Source organism: Mandrillus leucophaeus, unplaced genomic scaffold (genome assembly GCF_000951045.1).
Source record: "Mandrillus leucophaeus isolate KB7577 unplaced genomic scaffold, Mleu.le_1.0 Scaffold30, whole genome shotgun sequence".
Classification (NCBI taxonomy): domain Eukaryota; kingdom Metazoa; phylum Chordata; class Mammalia; order Primates; family Cercopithecidae; genus Mandrillus; species Mandrillus leucophaeus.
The window spans coordinates 2030367-2046502 of record NW_012103143.1 but is presented as its reverse complement, the minus strand read 5'-3'; the positions used below and the strand labels follow the sequence as shown (position 1 = coordinate 2046502).

At 43.0% G+C, this 16136-nt stretch overlaps 1 protein-coding gene across 3 annotated transcripts in view; it reads left to right on the top strand.

Moving 5' to 3' along the window:
* Positions 1-16136, top strand: part of SUV420H1 (suppressor of variegation 4-20 homolog 1 (Drosophila)) — a 58207-nt gene that overhangs the window by 36232 nt on the left and 5839 nt on the right. For 2 of the 3 annotated variants that reach the window (XM_011987047.1, XM_011987049.1), the window contains exons 5-10: positions 1253-1418; positions 2519-2628; positions 4697-4863; positions 5155-5174; positions 5255-5391; positions 9548-9744. In XM_011987047.1, the coding sequence (XP_011842437.1) occupies positions 1253-1418; positions 2519-2628; positions 4697-4863; positions 5155-5174; positions 5255-5391; positions 9548-9744 (797 nt within the window). The remainder of the gene's footprint in view (positions 1-1252; positions 1419-2518; positions 2629-4696; positions 4864-5154; positions 5175-5254; positions 5392-9547; positions 9745-16136) is intronic. The other variant, XM_011987050.1, reaches the window with a different exon arrangement.

Genomic DNA, 16136 nt, shown 5'->3' with positions numbered 1-16136 from the left:
ATTAGCTTTATGAAAATAAAATAAAACTTTTTTTTTTTTAATAAAAACTTTGGTTGGGAGAATTAGCTTTATGAAATTGACATGAAAAGAAAATTTGAAATTAAGTGTGAGTAACTTTATAGTACATGTTTTACTGAAAACACAGCTTTAGAATGAGGGGTTCACAAATATTGTCTTGCTTGGACCATGACTGCATCGTGCATTAATATAGACCTAATGGTATAATATTCTGAAGACATCATTATGGCTGATTCTACAATAGGAGTATTTTCAGTTCTACCCCAGCAGGCCAGACACAGTGGCTCACACCTGTAATCCCAGCACTTTGGGAGGCTGAGGTGGGCAGACGACTTGAGGTCAGGAGTTCAAGACCAGCCTGGCCAACATGGTCTCTACTAAAAATACAAAAATTAGCTGGGCATGGTGGCGCACGCCTATAATCCCAGCTACATGGGAGGCTGAGGCAAGAGAATTGCTTGAACACGGGAGGCAGAGGTTGCAGTGAGCCAAGATCACACCACTGCACTCCACTCCAGCCTGGGCCACAGAGTGAGACTCCATCTCAAAAAAAAAAAAAAAATAAAACTCTACCCCATCAGTTTTCCTACATTACCAGTATAGCAGTTTCACCACTAGAGTTATACTGCTTTTACTCGTTTTGTTCTCTGAATGCCGTCATCAAAGGTGACTTTGACATGGGTGGTTAGAACATCAAGGTGTGTTTCAAAGCCAGTCGGAATACTTGGTTTGGGGTGTTTTTCTAACTGTGTACATAATGTTTTTGTGTATGGCATGGTTTTGTTTACATCATCATACTTCTGAAATTCATTGCCTGGCACTCTTCCAGCTTGATTTTGCATGTTTTAAAAAGATTCTTGTCATTCTAACTCTAAATTAGGTGTGCTGTATTTTAGAGCTTTGATTTTATATCTCCCTAAGTTGATAACTAGTGTAAGTCTGAATCAGACAGCTTTTGTTTGAATCATCTGCTCACCTCACAGTTAATGAGATAACAGTGAAATAAAAATATTAAAATAACAGATTGAAAAAAGAGAAGTTGCGTATCCAGGTGATCAGTATTACTTGAATAGTAGTAGTCAAGACTATTGTTTGTTGTTCTCTTCTCTTAGATCTTTGCTCTGATAACCATGGCTGTTTTTAGGGTATTAGCTCTTTCTCAAGGTCTCTTAAGATGGATCAGTGGTGCAAGGATTGTGGCAGATAACCCATTCATTATTTTGATTTCTTTCAGATTTCGGCCTATTAAAGGAAGGCAGGAAGAACTAAAGGAAGTAATTGAACGTTTTAAGAAAGATGAACACTTGGAGAAAGCCTTCAAATGTTTGACTTCAGGCGAATGGGCACGGCACTATTTTCTCAACAAGAATAAAATGCAGGAGAAGTTATTCAAAGAACATGTAAGTTTATTAAGACTGATGCTGCTAACCTATTTGGGTAAGAATAGTGAAGTAAATTGAAACCCTAAATTAGTTAGTTAATACTGAAATTTTAAGTTTATTATTCATAAAACTTATCAGTCTGAAGATCTTGTAACACATAGTCATTTGAATGACAGTCCAAAGAAAAAACTGGGCCAGGCTCAGTGGCTCATGCTTGTAATCCCAGCACTTTGGGAGGCTAAGGCAGGGAGTATTGCTTAAGGCTAGGACTTCGAGACCAGCCTGGGCAACATAGCAAGACTCCATCTCTAAAATAATAAGAATAAAAAAATTAGCCAGGCATGGTAGTGTACACCTTTGTAGTTTGTAGTTCAGCTACTCAGGAGGCAGAGCCAGAAGGATTGCTTGTGCCCAGGAGTTAGAGGCTGCACTGAACTATGATCTTGCCACTGCGCTCCAGCCCTGGGAGACAGAGCAAGACCCTGTCTCTACAACCAAAAAAGGAGAGAAAACTTTGTCATATAGAGGTGAAATTCATTGTGAGCCTTAAGGGAAACAAACCATTAGGTACTCATACAGAGAGAGTACCCTTAACCCCAAAATTTGAAACGCTCCAAAATCTGAAACTTTCTGAATGCTGACATGACACTCAAAGGAAATGCTCATGGGAGGATTTTGAATTTTTTGGTTAGAGGTGTTCAGCTAGTTACTGTAGTGCAAATATTGCAAAATCAGAAAAATTGTGACATTCAAAACTCCTGAGTAACAATAAAGTTTGTTACTTAATGATCTTACTTTTTTTGTTTATTGTTTTTTAGAGGCAGAGTCTTGCTCTGTCACCCAGTCTGGAGTGCGGTGGCCTGATTATGGCTCACTGTAGCTTCCATCTCAGTCTCAAGTGATCCTTCCTCTCAGCCTCCCAAGTAGCTGGCACTAAAGGTACATGCCACCATGCTTGGCTAATGTTTTTTCGTAGAGAAATAGTCTCGCTATGTTGCCCAGGCTAGATGTTACATTTTTTTCATCATTGCGGGTGGTTTGCTTTTATAATTCTCTAAGAAAGTCTAGCAGGGTATACCATTTAAAGTCATTATCAATTTTTTTTTTTTCTGTTTTAGGTATTTATTTATTTGCGAATGTTTGCAACTGACAGTGGATTTGAAATATTGCCATGTAATAGATACTCATCAGAACAAAATGGAGCCAAAATAGTTGCAACAAAAGAGTGGTAACTATTCTACTAGTATAAACCTTTAATTTAAAGTTCTCTTCTAAATTATTGTTGAAGTGTTAAGAAATGCATGGTAAGGAATGAAGCCAGAGTTTAGCCTGAGGTAGCCAATGCAGTGCCGTGGCCTTGGCCCATCAACTGGAGTCAGAATCAGGAAATCAGAAGTCTCAGTTGAACCAGAGCCCATCTCTAGGCCATATTGCTTTTCATTTTCCCTTTGTTGACTCTGGATGCCTGTTCAGTGATGTGATTGCTGAAGGGCTGTGGACACCATTATTAGATAACCTGGCTTCCACAGTCAGTCTTCTACTAGCCTAGAAGAAAGGTTGGGGCTAAAGTCTTAATGATCCTAGTTTTATGGGTGGAAACCTCCCTAAAGCACTAGTTGCTTAAAAATACATATATATATGCCAGCTTCAATAAAAGTAGTAGAGTTGGTGGGGGGTGTTGGCTCACACCTATAATTCCAGCACTTTGGGAGGCCAAGGCAGGTGGATCACTTGAGGTCAGGAGTTCGAGACCAGCCTGACCAACATGGTGAAACCCTGTCTCTATGAAAAATACAAAAATTGGCTGGGCGTGGTGGCGCACACCTGTAGTCCTAGCTACTTGGGTGACTGAAGCAGGAGAATCACTTGAACCCAGGAGACAGAGGCTACAGTGAGCCGAGATCGCATCACTGCACTCCAGCCTGGACAATAGAGTGAGACTCCATCTCAAAAAAATCAGAGTTGAGCCCAGCTAAGAGGGATAAAAATTACAGATGAAAGAGAATAGATACTACTGTATTTTCTTTCCTGTCGTGCCTGTTCCCTATACTATCTCCCAGGAAAGACATGTAGCTCCTTATGTACCCATCTTCCAATATTTCTACAGCAAAAATTTTGGGGGTCAGATATCTGAAAATGGAATAGGTAAAAGAACCTTATTGCCAGGCCTCTGGGGTGAGTGTGCATACATGAAATGTGCCTCGTTTACCTCAGGATGTATTAAGCCTACTAGTTGGATTGTGTGGCTGCCTGTGTTGCAGATGGGTGTGTAGGTTTGAGATCTAGGGTCCTAGAGCTGTGCCATCCAGTACAGTAGCGACCAGCCCTTGAGTCCTTGAAATGTGGCTAGTCTGAATTGAGAAGCACTGTAAGTGTGCTATACACACCAGATTTCATATTAAATTTTATTCCCATTCGTGGTTCTTATATTACCTACTGAAATCGTATTTTGGATATTGGCTTAAAATATATTGTTGGCCAGGCACAGGGGCTCACCTGTAATCCCAGCACTTTGGGAGGCCGAGGTGGGCAGATCATGACGTCAAGAGATCGAGACCATCCTGGCTAACATGGTGAAACCCCGTCTCTAGTAAAAATGCGAAAAAAAATTAGCTGGGTGTGGTGGTGCACACCTGTAGTCCCAGCTACTTGGGAGGCTGAGGCAGGAGAATCACTTGAACCCAGGAGGCAGAGGTTGCAGTGAGCCAAGATCACGCCACTGTACTTCAGCCTGGGCAACAGAGCGAGACTCCATCTCAAATAAAATAAAATAAAATATGTTGTTAAAGTAATTTCACCTATATTCACTTAACTTTCTTAATGTGGCCGCTAAAAAATTTAAGATTGAAAATTTAGCTTGCATTACATTCCTAGTGGATGGTGTGCTCTAAAGAGTGGCACCACAATTCCGGATCCTCATAACCCTTACTGCCACTGGTCCCTGCCTGCTTCATTCATCCAGCAGTCAGAAAGTTTAATTCAGTGCTGCAAGTATTTGAGTACTTTCTGCTTGCAAAACACCACACCAGGGAGTTCAGAGACATAGGTGGCATAGTCCCTGTCCTGGTTGAGGTTCCGTTCTCTTGCAGGAATAAGATGGGTACACAAGTAACCATGGCACAAGGCTGTGGAGCTCCAAGGTGGAAGAGAAGGATAGCCAGGTGGGGATCCCAGTGAGCTAACTAAAGTGTAGGCCTTTTCAGTTTCTGATATTTATTGTCAGGGTTATTTTATTAAAAGAAGCCTTACTATTTTTAATTACTAGTAATTTTTAACACATCACATATTTTAAATAGGAAACGAAATGACAAAATAGAATTACTGGTGGGTTGTATTGCCGAACTTTCAGAAATTGAGGAGAACATGCTACTTAGACATGGAGAAAACGACTTCAGTGTCATGTATTCCACAAGGAAAAACTGTGCTCAACTCTGGCTGGGTCCTGCTGCATTTATAAACCATGGTAAGCTGTATTTCCAAGGTGTTGGCGCTAGTGTTGGGCGTTCTTGCTAACAGCTAGAATGGCCTCGTCAACCTCAGTCAAATCTTTATCTTCCTTTAAAGGAGAATTTGAAATAGAAATTTTTCCACAAACTTACTAAAATAAATGTATATTCCTTTAGTTGAACTTGAGATCTAAACTCCTGTCAAAAGTTGTAAAGTTATATGGAAAGCTTATTTCAGATTTCTGTAATTGTTCGTGTTTCTGATCTTATCAACAGTTAATTGACTTTATCTTTTGGACATTTTTCAGATTGCAGACCTAATTGTAAGGTAAGCATTAAAAAAAATTTCTTCAAGTATTTTGTTTTTGCTTCAGGTGTGAGTTTCTTACTGAGTTACTTTTATTTTAGTTTGTGTCAACTGGTCGAGATACAGCATGTGTGAAGGCTCTGAGAGATATTGAACCTGGAGAAGAAATTTCTTGTTATTATGGAGATGGGTTCTTTGGAGAAAATAATGAGTTCTGCGAGTGTTATACTTGCGAAAGGTAAAGTGTTAAGTAAAATGTTCAGCCTCAACATTTTTTGTTAACAACCTGATTTTGGGGATTAAACTCACATCTCTTCATTGTTTAAATGCAGAGATAGTCTTTATGTTCTTTAGCATAGCAGCCGGTGCAATGTATGTGAACACAGTCAAATGCTGCACAACTATTTAGGGACACTGGAATGTCCTTAAATAAATTTTAAATTGCCCTTTAAAATCTTAATATTACCAGCTAAGAGTGGGCCAGAAAACAGCTGTGCTTAAGGAGAGAATGGCTAATAGCTCCCACACATCACACACGCAGTGCCAGAATGGGGCTGCCCCTTTCATAATGTCAAGTGGAGTTCCCCACTGATAGCCATCTTGCATATTATCAAGCTGTGCCTTCTGGAATTTTAGTTTTACAGTTCTTAAGATTTGTTACCTGCTATCAGTCATTCAATAAGGAGCCTCTTTTTGTGTCTCATCCTCATCCAGAGTCCTGGAGTCTTTACAGAAATCCCCCACATCTGCATTGGCAGGACCAGCAGTTCATATTGCTCATCATAGTGACTTCTGTACATGAGAGCACCATGAAGGGAGCGCCACAGGCGCAGGCAGGCAAGGGCTGCAGGAAGAGTCCCCTCAAAGGCAGTGCAGACCACACAGGCCACAGAGAAGGAAACCTGAAGTCCATTTTGCACAGCTTGCACTGTGCCAGGCACTTTACTCACCTCACTTTGTTCAGTTCTCACAGGTATTCATGAAAGAGCTAGGAGGTGCCCACATTGCAAGTACCAAAACATAAGTATCAGACCCCAGTCAGCCTAACTTCAGAGTCCTCATTCTTTCTACTTCATACTGCTTTTGGAGATACGATCAAAGTTATTAGTGTCACCTCTCCCACTTTAAAACACCTACAAATAGCCAGCCTAGAGGTTGCAGTGGGCAGATACCCCAGTCACCATTTCCCTCCTTTCTGGATAGCCAGGGATTTCCATCTGTTTAGTGAGAGAGGATGGAGTCATAAAGTCACAGTGCGACCGTAGCCATCTCTCTCCCAGCGTTGAGTGGGCTCCTTACCATAAAGGTGTGGCAGAAAACCAGTCCCTAGTGCTGCTGAATTTTTGCCAGGGCAGAGGGACATAAAATTTACCTTTTTCTACATAAAAATTATTCACATTGGTTAGATCTTTGACCAGTCCACAGCATACCCTTTAATCTATAAAGTAGTTTAATTATAGTTCGATAATGCTTCGAAATCATTTTGTAGAGGAAACATAGTATAACAGTTAAGTGCCTGTCATCTGAAATCAGACTACCTGGGTTGGAATCCTGCAACTCTGCATTTCATTAGCTATGTGATGTGTAAGGCAAGTCATTTAGCTGCTTTGTGCCTTAATTTCCCCATCTGTAAAATGGGGATAACATCAGAACCTATTTTGTAGGGTTGATATGAAGATTAAATTTGTTATTTCCTATAAAGCATGTAGAATAGCACACAGTTAATACATACATGTTAACTATAATTATTGGTTTCTGGTTATTTTCCCATTAGAATATAAGCTCCATGAAGGCAGGGGCTTGTATCTGTTTCATTTTCTGCTATATCCCCAGAATACAGAACAGTACCCTGGCGCATAGTAAGTCCTTGATAAATATTTGGTAAACAAATGAATAGAGTAAATAAATATGATGAAGTTTTTGGAGGCGGTCCTGAAAGCACCTAACCACATACTCAGGATTCCAAACCAACACTGAAACAGCTCTTTCCCTGGTTAGAACTGCAGGTATAGCCATTTTCATTGAGCGGTTTAGTTCTCTTTCGTGAGCCTTTGTTTTCTCACTGGTGAAAATGAGGATAATTCCACCTACTCCACAGGGTTACTGTGAGAAATAGAAACATGTGGAAGTCCTTTTTAAATGGAACAGAATAGTGGCCATGGCTATTGTCAGACTGTTTGAGCAGTTTGATTTCAAGATTGGCTGCATATATTCTTGAAATTCTCAGCCGGGCGCGGTGGCTCCAGCCTGTAATCCCAGCACTTTGGGAGGCCGAGACAGGCGGATCACGAGGTCAGGAGATCGAGACCATCCTGGCTAACACGGTGAAACCTCGTCTTTACTAAAAAATATAAAAAACTAGCCAGGCGAGGTGGCGGGCGCCTGTAGTCCCGGCTACTCGGGAGGCTGAGGCAGGAGAATGGCGTAAATCCGGGAGGCGGAGCTTGCAATGAGCTGAGATCCGGTCACTGCACTCCAGCCTGGGCGACAGAGCAAGACTCCGTCTCAAAAAAAAAAAAAAGAAAAAAAGAAATTCTCAGAAACACCAAATTATTTCTGCCTTTACAGAAATTAGCTGGGAAGATGCATCTAGGAGCTCATTCCCTTATTCATTACATATTAACGGAGCAGTTACTTAATGTTAGGCCAGGTACATGCGGGATAAACAAGACCAGCACAGTGCCAGCTGTCAGGTCAGTTCAGTGAAGGGGACACACACTGTGCCGAGAGCCAGAGGGTAAAAGGAAGAGGCTCTCTGAAGAAGCGAGAATGGATGGAGTGGATGGAGTCTTGTGCAGACACTGAGTTGCGCTAGACTCTCCAGGATACGTTTGAAGCATGTTTCTGTGCTACGCTGTACTGACAATAGTAGTTGTAGTATGTTCACAAGTACTGCACATTGTACTCTGGAAAATTTAAAGCAAAAGCCACACACATGTGGTTCACGCCTATAATCCCAGCACTTTGGGAGGCCGAGGCAGGTGGATTACCTGAGGTCAGGAGTTCGAGACCAGCCTGGCCAACATGGCAAAACCCCATCTCTACTAAAAATACAAAAATTAGCCAGGCCTGGTGGTGCACACCTGTAATTCCAGCTACTCAGGAGGCTAAGGCAGGAGAATTGCTTGAACCCTGGAGGCAGGGGTTACAGTGAGCCAAGATTGTACCACTGCACTCCAGCCTGGCCGACACAGGAAGACTGTGTCGCAGGAAAAAAAAAAACAAAAATTCTGATAACAAAAAGCTCCTATAAGCTTATAAGGAAAAGACAGTCAAATAGGAAAAAAGGTAAAGGAGAACGAGATGCAGAGATGCTTCACAGGAAAAAAAATGACCATAAACAAGGAGATTAAAACAAGGTTAGGTACTCATTTTCACTCATCACTTTGGCAAAAAAAAATTTTTTTTTAGATGGAGTCTTGCTCTGTTGCCAGGCTGGAGTTTAGTGGTGCAATCTTGGCTCACTGCAACCTCCACCTTCCGGGTTCAAGCGATTCTTCTGCCTCAGCCTCCCGAGTAGCTGGGACTACAGGCGCCCGCCATCACGCCCGGCTAATTTTTTGTGTGTGTTTTTGGTAGAGACAGGGTTTCACCATGTTTGCCAGGATGGTCTCTTTATCTATTGACCTCGTGATCCACCCACCTCAGCCTCCCAAAGTATTGGGATTACAGGTGTGAGCCACTGTGCCCGGCCCACTTTGGCAAAATTTAAGGAGTACAATGTACCATTGGTGAGGATATGGAGAAACAGGAACTCATACCATGCTAGTAGAACCATGATTTACTCTATTCCTTTGGCAGAGTAATCTGGCAATGTTTATTAAAGGGCTGGGTGTGGTGGCTCACGCCTGTAAATCCAACACTTTGGGAGATCCAGCTGGGAAGATCCCTTGAGCCCAGCAGTTGGAGACCAGCTTGAGCAACATAGCGAGGCCCCATCTCTACAAAAATATTTAAAAATTAGCTGCTGGTGGTGGTACACTCTTATGGTCCCAGATACTCGGGATGCTGAGGTGGGAGGACTGCTGGAGCCTGGGAGGTTGACGCTGCATTGAGCTATGATCATGCCACTGCATTCCAGCCTGCACGGTAGAGTGAGACCCTGTCTCGAAAAAAAAAAGGAAAAGAAATTTTCCAAGGTCCGGTAGTTTCTCATAGGCTATTAACGATTGATAATACTCATAACAGGTTGTTTTATTATTTTAAGTATAAAGTTAATTTTATAATATAGATGCTTAATTTCCTTTGTGAGTTCAAGTCTTGGGTTTCCAGTGGTGATTAAGGCCTCAGCAGCTCATCACATCTGTTAACCTGTAGCCAAGTACCCTCAGCAGTTAAGCTTATTATAAGAAAGTGTGTTCTATTTGTTTAACCTGTGCTATTTTCTCTTTCAGACGGGGAACTGGTGCTTTTAAATCCAGAGTGGGACTGCCTGCGCCTGCTCCTGTTATCAATAGCAAATATGGACTCAGAGAAACAGATAAACGTTTAAATAGGCTTAAAAAGTTAGGTGACAGCAGCAAAAATTCAGACAGTCAATCTGTCAGCTCTAACACTGATGCAGATACCACTCAGGAAAAAAACAATGCAAGTAAGTAAGGGAGATTTGATAAGCATATCTTTTAAAAGTATTTTCACACAATTTGCTTTATAAAGTGTGCTTCAGTAGTTTTAAACTTTTAAATACTGAGAGAGACTGGGACTTGTGAGCTTTGGCAGCACTTCAAGGCTCTAGACATGATTTGAGTACAGAGGCACAGTCTGGTATCCCACCTCCAACTTCAGTACCGTCCTCTAGACTATTTTTCTTGAATACCTTGGTAACTGGATATGAGTTCTTCGTCATATGTTCCAAGGTCATCATATGTTTTAAACATTTTCAAGGTGTTAGAGACTGTGATGATGTCGCTAGGTCCTGCAAGAAGACAAAAGGACTGAGTAGAATTACTAGGCTCTGTACATTCCAGTACCTAGCCAGTTTGTTAGAAAAGATGATGGACTTGGGGAATTCATAGCTTCTGGCCTCAAGGCTTCCACCTTTTCATTGCTTGCTGACCTTTTTCAAAACAAACTGACTCAGTTCAACAGACCACCAGTACCAGACTCAGAATTGTGATAGAGGAGCATTTTGAACAGTGCCGTATTGTGACATGCTGTATTGGCTACTCCAGAAAGTAGGAGTAAAGATGGAAAGGAGAAAGAAGCAACCTCTGAGATTCCAGTGGTGTGTGGGGGCAAGATCTGATGGAAACTGAAAAAGAGAACGAAGACTAAACAAAGAGAAAGGAAAGAGAAGAAACCCTAAATGGGCAAAGGAAAGCACATCCTGTTTGTGGAGCTTTGAAATATTGGAACCATTCTAATTGCTCCTGTTTTTCTGGGTACCATCAGTTTTCTGTAGTTGCCACTAAAGCAGTAGACTCTTGAGTCTGACTTGTCTCTGAGAGAGACAGAAGTTAGAAAGTTTTGACTTGGTGATTCCGAAAGTATGCCTTTGTTGGCACTTAAATGTCCAGTGAGACTTCTTGGCACCTTAGAGCCCTCTGAGATACTGATTATTTTAGGTTCTTCTCCCTACTTTCAGATGTTCTCAGCCCAACACTGGGTGCTCTCTTCCACTACAGAGAATCCTGAAGAAAAGGGAAGGTGTTTCCCATGATGGTGAATGTCACTACCATGAATTCCTGAATCTACCTGCTGCTGGGAGTCAGAGTCCAAGCATAACCCGTGTAGCGTAAAAGCAGTGCTGTAGCCCTATTCCAGTCTTTTTCGTTAATGTCCAAAGTGAACAAGAGTTAGTCAATCATTAACTGTTGACTGTTGATTCTCATAATAAATGCAGCATAACGAACATTTGTTTTCTGAGTCTGGTTCCTTGGTGAAACTGGAGACTTGTGAAGCCCATTTTATCAATGCAGACATAAAAACACTTAAAAGCCAGGCATGGTGGCACACCTGTAGTCCCAGCTACATGGGAGGCTGAGGTGGGAGGATCACTTGAGCCCAGGAGTTTGAGACCAGCTTGGGCAACATAGTAAGACCTGTGTCCTTTTTTTTTTTTTTGAGACGGAGTCTCTGTCCCCAGGCTGGAGTGCAGTGGCATACTGTAGGCCCACTGCAGCCTCAGCCCCCACCTCCCAGGTTCAAGCGATTCTCCTGCCTCAGCCTCCCGAGCAGCTGGGATTACAGGCATGTGCCACTGCATCCAGCTAATTTTTGTATTTTTAGTAGAGACAGGGTTTCACCATGTTGTCCAGGATGGTCTCGATCTCCTGACCTTAGGTGATCCGCCTTGCCTCGGCCTCCCAAAGTGCTGGGATTACAGGTGTGAGCCACTGCACCTGGCCAGAGACCTGTGATTTTTAAACAAAAACACTTAGGTTCGTGCTGCCATCTGTATGTGGAGACAGCCACAGAGTTGTCCATGTTGAATGGCTGTGTGATGTAGGTGTTTTATGCTTAAGTAGTAACTTTATTACTAGTGTATAAGCTACTGAACTCAATATACTACTTAGTTTAAAAGATAAGAATACAGATAATTTTTGGAAGATGTTGGGTATACTAATTAACCATTTATTAATATTTATTAAACCAATTGATATTTGGGAATATATATTAATAAACTAAATACTTATTGAAATCCTGCTAGTTCTTGAAGACATACAAAGATGTTTGAGACGGGCCCTTTCCTCAGGGAGCTTATGCCTTAGCTCCAGGAGAAGAAAGGTGCACAAGTTAGCAGAACAGACTGGAGGCACAGGCTTTCAAGTTTGGAGGGATGGAATAATTGCTTTAAGCTGGAGTCTCAGCCTTACAGAAGAAAGGTGCACATTTTGCAGTGACTGCTGGTATTGGGGTGCTTGCCTTCTTCCAATTCCCTTTCCACAGCATGATTGGAGCAATCCAGGGGTCAGTGTGACTAACTCTGAGGTCATGGGCAGAGTGGATAGGCATGGCTCAGTGCTCTCTTTGAAGGAGCTCGAGGCTTTAGTTGTCTCTGAGACCATTGTATGTTATGTTCACATAAGGGTTTCTTGAGTTCTTACATGTGTTCTCTTAGGCTGTATTTATTTTGGTGTTTGTCTCAGCCATCCACTCCACCTGTCTGAAAGAAAGGCTCTGGAAGACACAGCCTGCCAGAAAGCCAGCACTGCCAGGCCCTCCTCCCAGGGTGGTGGATGCACATGCTGTGCGTGTTTGTGGAGTGCTTTTTCTGTGTGGCTGCTGGTCTTTATCCTGTGGTTCGTTTAGAATTTAGCAGCTGATAGAGGAACTGCTTTCTCTGAACACGTGTATAAAGAAATGTTTTGAGTAGTTGGAAGAAAATTTTCTTCCATACAGGTGCTTTTTTGGAAAGTACCTTGAGAGCTACAGTGTGACTCTGCTTTAGCATACAGAAGTAGAGACAACAAGGAATCCGTTTTCACAAATCCAGTCCCCACGTCTGAATTATAATGCCAGGACTGGAGGAGTCTGGTTTTTCAGGCCTCATGCCTCGCTGACTGGTGTGCCCCCTCTGAAGTTAGTGCTGTGATAGGGAATGTGAGACCAGAGAGAAGCTCGCGAGCAGTCTGTGGAGATGCAGACATGGGTCTCTGCATGTGCCACAAGTCAGGACAAGCCCCGGAAGAATCAGCCAGAGGGAGAAGTTGATCTTAACTATGGAGCACCTGTCCTAGATGCAGAGGCTGGGGCGCTGCTTCTCACTCTTGCCCTGTCACTGATGTCATCAGTTGATCTGAACACTGTTTTCTGCTGAGCCTTTGGGCTGCTTCCGAGTTCTAACCCCCTGTTCCAGGTAGCCATTGGCAGTCTATGCTGGTCACGTCAGATGAAAGCTGCTTGTGCCGAGTAAACCCCTTGAGACCGAGGTCTTTAAAGTCCTATCAGAGGCTTTCTGGATCCTCAAGTTCTGGAGATGCTCGACTGTGGCCCTTGTATTATCTTAGTTCACACTGATGGTGCGCATTTCCAGTGCAGCCTGAGTACTCAGGAAGGCTTTGGTGTCGTTCACAACTCTTTTGTCTGGCTGGAAGTCTTGTGCCACCCTGCCTTATGATTTTGAGGATACCCTGAAGTGACCGTAACAGCCATGCAGTTGGGCCTTTACCCATAAGTTGAAGCCAACACCATAATTCTTCTGTAGTATGCCTTACAGGCAGCATAAGAGTCATTTTAATGCTCAGGAAGCCTAACAAGTCCCATCTCTTCTGTTCACCAGATGGATGACCTTAGGCACAGTAGTCCACATGAGCTTGGTTTTCACGTAGCTTTAATCGCATTTCCTTCCAAAGGCATTTATTAGGATGAGTGTGGCCATTTTGCACAGTACCTAGCATGTAGTAATTGCTGAAAAGAATGTGTACCCCCACCTAAAATTACTGTCCAGGTCCATGCATTTGAGATTTGTCCCAGCCACTAGGGGAAGAGTCATACGAGGCATGTAAGTGCCAGAGCAAGCTCAAACACAGGCGCTTACCCCACTGAGGTCCTAGTCCTTGGTTTCTTGATGGACTTTTAAAAAGCATTGACTTTTAATTTGTCATTGTGACCACTGTCTTCCTCCTCTAGCCTTCACTGTCTGAAATTCTCAACCCCTGCCAGGACAGTGCAGCTGCTTTGGACATTGAAGGACTCTTGTCACTCTACTGGACCCTCATCTTTGTCACATTTCTCATACTCTTTGCCTTTTTTTCCCTTTTGATTTGATGAGCATACCATTTGACAGGGCTTTTGATGAGAAAATTCTTTTCGAAAAAATTTAGAATACATTGGTAACATGTAAGTGAAATCTCTGTGTTAATACAATACATAGCATCAATACATATCCATTTTGTGCTCAAAAATGGAGCGTTTATGTTAGTTTAGACACAAACCCATAAAAGTGCTTTGGTTTTCTGTTGTCAACAATGAATGTCTTGGAAGGAGGGATGGGATGGGGAGAGCTGAATTCAGAATCACCGTAAAATGGGAGTCATCCAAAGCGTAAAAATAAGTACCAAGGAAGGAGCTTCTTGGGTGCTGAGAAGACATAGGAAAGGCATTGCAGAGAAAGTCCCCAGAGGCTCCCTGAGAGAGTTGTTGCCTAAGCTGAGTCTTACAGGGGGATGAGAAGTTGACCAAGTGAAGCATATTCAAAGCAGAGGGCCTTTCAGACAGCTCTATAGACAGAGGGGAGTTTGAGTCAAGGCTTTTGTTCATGACGAGTACAGGCAAAGAAGAAAGATGTGAGCACAGGTTAAAATTTTAGACTTCATTCTTAGGACATTAGGTTGCTGAAAGGTTTAAAACCCAGAAGCTGCATGATACACGAGGAAGGTCATCCTGGCTATGTGGTGGTAAACGGATTGTTGGGAAAACAATAGGAAAAAGAAAACTGCCATAGTTCAATGCAGGAGGCTGTGGTGTTCCAGACAGGGAAGAGTAGACAGGTTGCAGTGACACTGCAGGGGTGGACTCCGCGGCACATGGTGATTGGCTTGGTGAGGCAGTCAAGGAGAGCAGGGGTCAAGGAGGGCCTTCAGCTTTCTGCTTCGGCAGCTGGGCGTGTGGTGGTGGTATTGGCCAAGATGGAGACCTCAAAAGGGGACGTCGTCAGGAGACTTGATGGTGAGTTCCATTTAGGGGCTTAGAGACAGTCGGTATTTGGTGACCTGGGTCTGCAGTTTAGGAGACAGTCTGGCTAGAGTTTGGGAACTGTCGGCCTGTAAGTGGTAATAGCCATGGGAGAATGGGTGCTTATCACCTGGCATCTAGGACTGCACAGACCTGAAGAGTAACAGTCTAGGGGGCCGATGAAGGAGGGGTGCCAGGGATGGAGAAGGAAAACCAGGAGAGTGCGCTCTTTGACAGCCAAGAGAAGAAAGGTTTTCTCAAGAAAAAGTGGTTATCAGTGTCACATTCAGAGAAATGAAGAAAGGGAAGGGCTGAAGAGTGTGTGCTGCATTTGACGACAAGGAGTTGTCGGATCACCAAAGGCTGTCTCATTGGAGGAGCAGGCTGGACCCAGACGGCGGGGATTGCTGTGGAGAATGGGACATGGATGTGATTGTTGTGTAAGGGTGCTTGCAGGTGCATCATGAGAGTGGAATGGAAAGAGGAGAAATAAAAGGTTGGAAACCACTAAGATTGATCATAAATTGGTCCTTGCAGAGGCATAGAATGAGCAAAGGATCATCGTAGCCACATCTGAGAAAGCCAAGTGAAGGGAAGCAAGCAGTGCGGTCCTTTCTTCACTAGTGTGTCTTTATGTTGGCAGCACGTCCACTCAGTCCACCTTGTAGGCAAGCCTCGTAAGCATAAAGAAACCCTTTAGCCAAAGAGTTCCCTATTTTTTCTTATTTTCTAAATTTCTTATTTTAAAAAAAAGTATTTGCTACCACGTAGTTCTGTATAGTTCCAGTGGATAATAAATCACTTGTTCTCAAATTGAATCATATTCAAACTTCACCACTCCTACTGTTCTAAAAATAGGGCACCACCTTGGTAGCAGCCCACATGTGTAAGTATGTTCTTGGTTCAAACCGTGAATCTCCTTGCTGTGCGTTCTGGTTTATGTACCCCGAAGCCTCTTACGAGTCAGTCTGTATGTGCAGGACCTTCTTTGTTTTTGTTCTTGTTTTTCTGAGATGAAGTTTCACTCTTACCTCCCAGGCTGGAGTACAATGGCTAGATTTTGGCTGACTGCAACCTCCACCTCCCAGGTTCAAGTGGTTCTCCTGCCTCAGCCTTCCCAGTAGCTGGGATTACAGGCACATGCCACCATGCCTGACTTATTTTTATGTTTTTAGTAGAGACCAGGTTGGTCTCGAACTCCTGACCTCAGGTACAGAGCCTTCTATTCTTGGTGGTTTGATAATTTTTGGAATGCTTGTGATGCATTCTTGCTCCTCTCAATAAAAACTGAACTTAGGGTAACTTACTTGCTTAGCTGGGCAGAATGGCAGTTTCCCTGGCAAACTGAGGCATGTAGAAAGCGACAGA